This window comes from Micromonas pusilla (assembly GCF_000151265.4).
Source record: "Micromonas pusilla CCMP1545 genomic scaffold MICPUCscaffold_12, whole genome shotgun sequence".
Classification (NCBI taxonomy): Eukaryota; Viridiplantae; Chlorophyta; class Mamiellophyceae; order Mamiellales; family Mamiellaceae; genus Micromonas; species Micromonas pusilla.
Window position 1 is genome coordinate 285,358 of NW_003315893.1, and position 6,000 is coordinate 291,357.

The following is a 6,000-nucleotide window of genomic DNA, read 5'->3' on the forward strand; positions in this document are numbered from 1 at the left end:
CGCGCCTTCGTCTCGCCCCCGCCCCCGCCCCCGCCGCCGCCGTCCGCGGTCCTCCCTCTCCCCGCGCGCGTTGGCGTCGGCGGCGGCGCCGTCCCCGACATCGCCGCCACCACCTGCGCGCGCTCGTCCGCGCTCATCTTCTTCAGGTGGTACGCGCGGTCCTCCTGCCTGTCCAACTTTTTCAGATGCGCGACCCACGTCGCCGGGGACAGACCGAGGAGGAACGCGCCGTCGACCGCGCCCCTCGGAGGCTTGGGCGAAGGCGGGCGCCAGCTCGCGTCCTCCGCGGACGTCTCGTGCCGACGCGCGAGCAGCGATCCGGCGCCGGTCGCGAGGTCGAACCCGCCCTTCGAGCGCCGCGACGACGACGACGACGACGCTTTCGGTTCCCTGGACGACGACGACGACGATTTGCCGCTCAGCGATCGCGGGCGCTTCCACTCTCGCCCCTCCACCTCGCATCGGAGCTTGTCGCGATACGCCCTCGCGACGTCGCTGTTGTACTTGACGTCCGCGCGCGTGCCCTTCCCGACGCCGTACTTGTCGAAGAACTTCACCAGCCGCTCGTTCCCGCCCACCTCCATGAGCCTCAACTGCGCGGAGGACCACGTGTCCATCGTCGTCGATCGCACGAACGAGACGTGCACGCCGAGGCCGCGATGCACGCCGCTGCAGTTCATGCACAGGAACGCGCCGTGGTTCACGCTCGCCCACTGCGGGTTTCTCGTCGCGCAGTCCGCGCACGTCTGATTCTTCGCGAGGGCGTTCAGACGCGCGATTTCCGCGTAGCCGTCCGACATCGCGCCGGCGTGGGGGGGGGGCGGCCCCGTGTGAAGGAAAAGCATCGATCGTAGCGCTGCGCTGACGACGCGACGACGCGACGCGCGTGCGCGTGCGCTTTTTCAGAGTTTTTAGGTCAGGTCGCTTTCGAGAGGCGTCACACACTGTCGAGGCAGCCCCGCGCGCGAGGTTGGACGCGCGAACACGACATGACGTGCGGCGCGATGCGCTTCGGCGTCGCCGCGGCCGCGTCGGCGAGGGCGTCCGCGGCGAGGTCTCGAGGCGTCGTCGCGTCGCCGCGCGCGCGCGGACGAAATTCTCCATCGTCGTCGTCGTCGACCGCCGCCGCTCGCCCGAGCCTCCACCGCGCGCTTCGCCGCCCGTCGCGATCGCGCTCGGTCGCGGAGCCCCCTCCCTCGGGGTCGACGTGGGAGGAGGACGCGGACGAAGACGCAGACGCGGACGACGAGGTCATCCCGCTCGCGAACCCGGACGCGCCGTTCGAGTACGACCCCGATCGCGCGTACCATCGCTACCGCGACCTGGAGCCCCTGCGCGCGAATCTCGCGGGGCTCGTGTACGGGCCCGCGATCAACGAGGAGGGGCCCTCGGACCAGCCGCCGAACCGCGCGCCGCTGCCGTCGCCGATGACGTACCGCGTGACGCTCCCTCCGGACTACGACGCGACGCGCGAGACGCCGTACGACATGATCGTCGTCGTGCCGTCGGGGCCGGGGTACGGCGCGAACGCAGGCGACGGCGTCGGCGGCGGCGCGGCGATTCAAAACTCGGCGTGGTGGACGTCGGGGCGTTCATTCATCGTCTGCGAGCTGTGCGTTAACCGCGCGACGTGGCTCGCGGACACCACGAGCTCGAACCACGAGAGTTTTCTCATGGAGATGATCCTCCCGAGGGTGTGCGCGGAGCACGACGTGGGGAAGATCTCGCTGCTCGGGCACGGCGCCGGCGGATTCGCCGCGTTGCACACGCTCATGCGTCACGCGCACGTGTTTCACAAAGGTGCGTTCTGGGTATACACTGGTCCCCATACGACCGCGTTGGCGTGGTGAACGCCGATCCTTAAGGACTTTCTCTCCCGGCGATTCTCTCCTCCCAACCCTCGCTTTCAATCCCGACACACCTCGACGCCTTTCAACTCCGCTTCTGACGCCTTTCAACTCCACCCCGATATCATCGCTCGTACGGAACGACCCAAAGTCGCCGCGTTCGACGTCCCCGTGTTGGGCGACTTCAACGGGAGGCACACGCCGTGGGGCGGCGAGAAGTGGGACGAGGATAAGCCGCCGTGGAGTTCGTTCCCGGAGACGTTCGTCGTGAACGAGTCGTTCGCGCCGTACAACCCGGGGGTGTTGGCGTCGTGCGCGCACATCGCCGCCGCGCTCGGCGCGGATTCGGATTCGGAGATTTCGGAGAATTCGGAGGGGTCGCCTCGGATCGCGCTGTGGACGGGGATTCGTACGCGATGGGAGATGGAGCAGCTCCGGGAGCAGTTCGAGGAGTACAGCATCCCCGCGAAGTGGAGCGACGCGCACGCGAATGAGGTGTCGAGCTGGAGCAACGGGGAGTGGCTGATTGAGGCGCTCGAGTTCTTGAGCGAATGATGATGACGGGGGAGTTTTTTTTTTCAGGATTTTTCGTCGTCAACAACGTGTCGACGACTTCGAACGGGGCTCACTGCTCATCGCCGCGCGCCTCGCGTCTGGTCGTCGTCCACCGTGTTCTTCTTCGCGGCCGCGCCCCACGCGCGGATCCTCCCCGGCCTCTTTCTCGTCGCTCGTCGAATGAAGCGCTCGACGCCCTCGGCCGCGTCGCCGGTCGCGAAGAAGAGCAAGGGCGACGGCGGCGACGGATCTCATCAACAGCGTCTTCCTCACGTCGCGGACAAGGCTGGGCAGCCCGCGCGTTTGCGTCGATGCGCCGCGCTGTGGAACTGCGACGACGCGAGCGAGTGGACGCGATGGGAGGCGAAGTACGACGGCGTCGTCTCCCGCCACGCGTGCGCGAAAGAAGCGCGCGACGTCGCCGCGGTGATCGCCGCCGCGAGGGAGCGCGCGAAGGACGTCGACGGCGAGCATCACGTCTCCGGTCTCCATCTCACGTCGGCGGAGATCGTCGCCTTCTGGAAGCTCAAGATGGCGGGGAACGCGAAGCGGCCGCAGGGCGGCGATGCGATGCTGTCCAGGAACGCGAAGGACGCGGCGCGCATCACGAACGCCGCGTTCCAGATCGCCGCCGCGTTGAAGGACGAAGTTTGGCACAGTTTGGACCAACTCGACGGATTGCTGCGCGCGGTGGACGCGTTGTCCAAGGGAACCCCCCCGGACGCGCTGTTCCAGGTCGGCCCCGCGACGGCGTCGATGCTCCTCGGCGCGTTCTACGACTACGTGCCGTTCTTCAGCGACGAGGCCGCGAAGACGGTCGTCTCGCCGTCGCTCAAGTACACCAGGAAGGAGTACGAGACGTATTTTCTCGCGATGGTTCGGCGGCGGATCGAGCTGTGGGGGAGCGGTGTCGACGACGGGGCGCTGTCGCTCGTCGGGATGGAGCGCGCGATGTGGGCGGCGTCGTACGAGCGCGACGCGTGACGCGATGTATGCCGCGGGTGGGTAGCGAACGGAACGGAGGTGTTAGCTCTTAGGGGTAGAGTAGAATGAATGCGACGTCGTCGACGCGCGCGCGTACTTTCACGTTTCAAAAAAAACTACGCGTACTACAGTACACGAAACGTTCGTCGGCTCAGCTCCACCCCGCGGTCGCGCCCGCCGCCGCGCGGTCCACGACGGGCAACCGGCACGAGTACGTGACGTACTCCGACGTCCGACGGCTGCGCGTGACGACGAACAGCTTCGACAGCGTCGGCATCGCGCCGCCCACGCGCGACGCGGACGCCGCGGGAGGAGGCAGGAGCACGCTGACGAGCGACGACTCGTCGTCGCCGACGCCGAATCCCCCCGCGCCCGCGCCCGCGCCCGCGCCCGAGCGCGCGTCGTCGCCGATGGTCCTTCTTCTCTCTTCCTTCAGCGGCAGCGGCAGCGGCCTGCGCGCGTCCGACCCCCCGACGAGCGACGACGACGACGACTCCGACGGCCCCGCGTCGCGCGGCGGCAGCGGGATCGCGACGGGCGGCAGCTCGAGCTCGCCTCGCGCGCCCGTCGCCTTCTTCACGTCGCCCTCCCTCTCGCCCTCCTCCTCCTCCTCTTCCGCGGCGGCGGCTTCGCTGAGCCGTCGCGTGAACGCGACGTCCCCGCCCGCGGCGTTCAAATCCAGCGCGTTGAATCGAAACATCTCGCGGCAAGTCATCTCGCGCAGCGTCTCCGCGTTGTGTCCGAGGCGGTGAAACGCGGCGGTCCACGGGTCTTTCGTCGCGTCCCCGGCGGCGTCGAAACGCGCATCCTCGCTCGACGCGCGCGTCGTCGGGATCCAACCGTCGTCGTCCGTCGCGCCCCAGGTCTCGATAGAGGACTCGCCGTCGTACGGCAGCGCGACTTCGCGCGACTTCCCGCGCAGAGGGATCGCCTCTCGTTCGCCCCCGCGCATGGGGATGACGGCGGGTCTTTCCATCTCCATCGTCGGACGCGGCGGACGCGTCGCCGCCGTCGCCGTCGCCGTCGCTCGCGTCGTCGCGTCGAGGAGATCCGCCCTCGCCGCGACGAGCGCGCGCTCCGGCACCGCCTCCGCCGCGTCGTCGCCGCCGAAAACGCCGCTCGTCGCGGCGGCAAGCAGGTGTCTCCGCGCACCGCCGAGAGCGACGCCGCTCAGCGCGAGCTGCCCTCCGGACCCGGCTCCGGATCTGCTGCCGAGAGAGAGACACGCGACGGACAACGCCGCGAGCGCCGCCGCGGTGACCGCGGCGACGCCCTTGCTCGCGTTCGATTTCCGCTTCTTCGTGGCGACCATCAGCTCCGCCTCGTGGTCGGCGTTCGCCGCCCCCGCTGGGGACGACGGCGTCGACCCCGCGTTGGACCCCGCCGCCGCCGCCGCGGGCGCGGGCGCGGGCGCGGGCGCGACGAACCCACCCCTCGGCGGCAGCGGTATCTTCGGCTGGAACATCATCGGTGTTATCGGCATGTGTGTCATCCCACCCGGCCCAACCTGCGCGGCGACGTACGGGTGCGGCGGCGGCGGCGGCGTCTCCGGCGGCGTCTTCCCCGTCGCCACCTGCGTGGGTGAAGCGATCGGTCAGTCGAACGTCTTACCGGTCAAACGTTGAAAGGGAAGCGCGGGTGAAGAGTGACGACGGGAAAAGTCCTTAAGGAACGGCGTGCACCACGCGAACGGGGTCGTATGGGAAGCAGTCTCACCAGGTTACAGTGCGCGCGTAAGCGATGATTCTCCGCGGAGAGGCAGTGCGCGAGCTTGTGCAGCTCCGCGCACTCCACCTGCAGCCCGCGGCATCGGAGATCGAGCTCGTCCATGTGCTGCTTCTTGCGCTGCCGCGACAGCTGCGCGGACTCGCGGTTGCGCACGAGCCGCGCGCGCTTCTTCTCCTCGTCCTCCTCCTCGCCGCCGCCGTTGCCGCCGTTGCCGCCGTTGCCGCCATCGCCGCCGTTGCCGTTCGCGCCCGAGCCCGGGCCCGGCGCGACGCCCCCCGCGTCGCCGAGCATCCCGCCGTCGCCGAAGAGGATGTCCCCCGCGACGTCGTCGATGAACGCGTCTGCGAACGCTAAATCGTCCGGGTCCACGAGCCCTTCCAGCTTGACCGCGGCTTCCAGGTCTGGCGGGACGAATAATAAATCGTCGACGTCGTGGTGGTCGCGCGTCGTCGGGGGGGGGGCGCGCGGCGACGACGGCGTCGCGCCGCCGCCGCCGCCCGGCGTCTGCGTCGGCCCGTGCGGGGGCGTGCGCGGCGCGCGCGTGGCTTTCGACGCGCTGGAGTCGTCCGAGCATCCTCTGTGGTCGCGCGGAGGGGGGGGGGGGGGAGGGGCAGGAATTCCAGGGTTTCCAAGAATGGGTTTCGTCCGAGAAGAAACGTCCAATCCTCCAACGGAAAAAGCCCCGGGCGGCGGAGGGTCGGGTCGATCGGCGACCATCGATCGGCGGGGAGGACGCACCGGCTGCTTCCGGACGCGTCGCTGCCTTGCGACGACCACGGGGCTCCGCGCGGGCTCGTCGCGTTAGCGCCCCGACGTCGCTGTTTCCTGGGGGAGAGCGAGAGCCAGAGAAGTCCTCCGCGACCAGCGGGCGGGCGGGGCGCGCGGC

The 6,000-nt window shown here is 69.5% G+C and overlaps 4 protein-coding genes across 4 annotated transcripts in view; 2 read left to right on the forward strand and 2 right to left on the reverse strand.

Annotated features, from left to right (window-relative positions):
- Positions 1-464: 464 nt before the first annotated feature.
- MICPUCDRAFT_21530 (uncharacterized protein) lies at positions 465-845 on the reverse strand (the record flags this gene model as incomplete). Its single annotated transcript, XM_003062520.1, has 1 exon — positions 465-845. A coding segment is annotated over one exon (381 nt), but the record flags the coding sequence as incomplete, so codon positions are not given.
- A 144-nt stretch (positions 846-989) lies between these two features.
- Positions 990-2,456, forward strand: MICPUCDRAFT_52079 (uncharacterized protein; the record flags this gene model as incomplete). The annotated part of the gene is made up of 2 exons (XM_003062291.1): positions 990-1,800; positions 1,999-2,456. The coding sequence occupies 2 exons, from the start codon at positions 990-992 to the stop codon at positions 2,400-2,402; spliced, it is 1,215 nt and encodes a 404-aa protein (XP_003062337.1). The 3' UTR covers positions 2,403-2,456.
- A 126-nt stretch (positions 2,457-2,582) lies between these two features.
- MICPUCDRAFT_52080 (uncharacterized protein) lies at positions 2,583-3,386 on the forward strand (the record flags this gene model as incomplete). The annotated part of the gene is made up of 1 exon (XM_003062292.1): positions 2,583-3,386. One exon carries the CDS (start codon positions 2,583-2,585, stop codon positions 3,384-3,386), a length of 804 nt encoding a protein of 267 aa, XP_003062338.1.
- Positions 3,387-3,453: 67 nt separating this feature from the next.
- Positions 3,454-6,000, reverse strand: part of MICPUCDRAFT_48531 (bZIP superfamily DNA-binding transcription factor) — a gene marked incomplete at its 5' end in the record, with an annotated part of 3,591 nt that continues 1,044 nt past the window's right edge. The window contains 3 exons of the mRNA XM_003062521.1: positions 3,454-4,959; positions 5,103-5,691; positions 5,853-5,939. Of these exons, the coding sequence (XP_003062567.1) occupies positions 3,538-4,959; positions 5,103-5,691; positions 5,853-5,939 (2,098 nt within the window). The 3' untranslated portion in view covers positions 3,454-3,537. The remainder of the gene's footprint in view (positions 4,960-5,102; positions 5,692-5,852; positions 5,940-6,000) is intronic.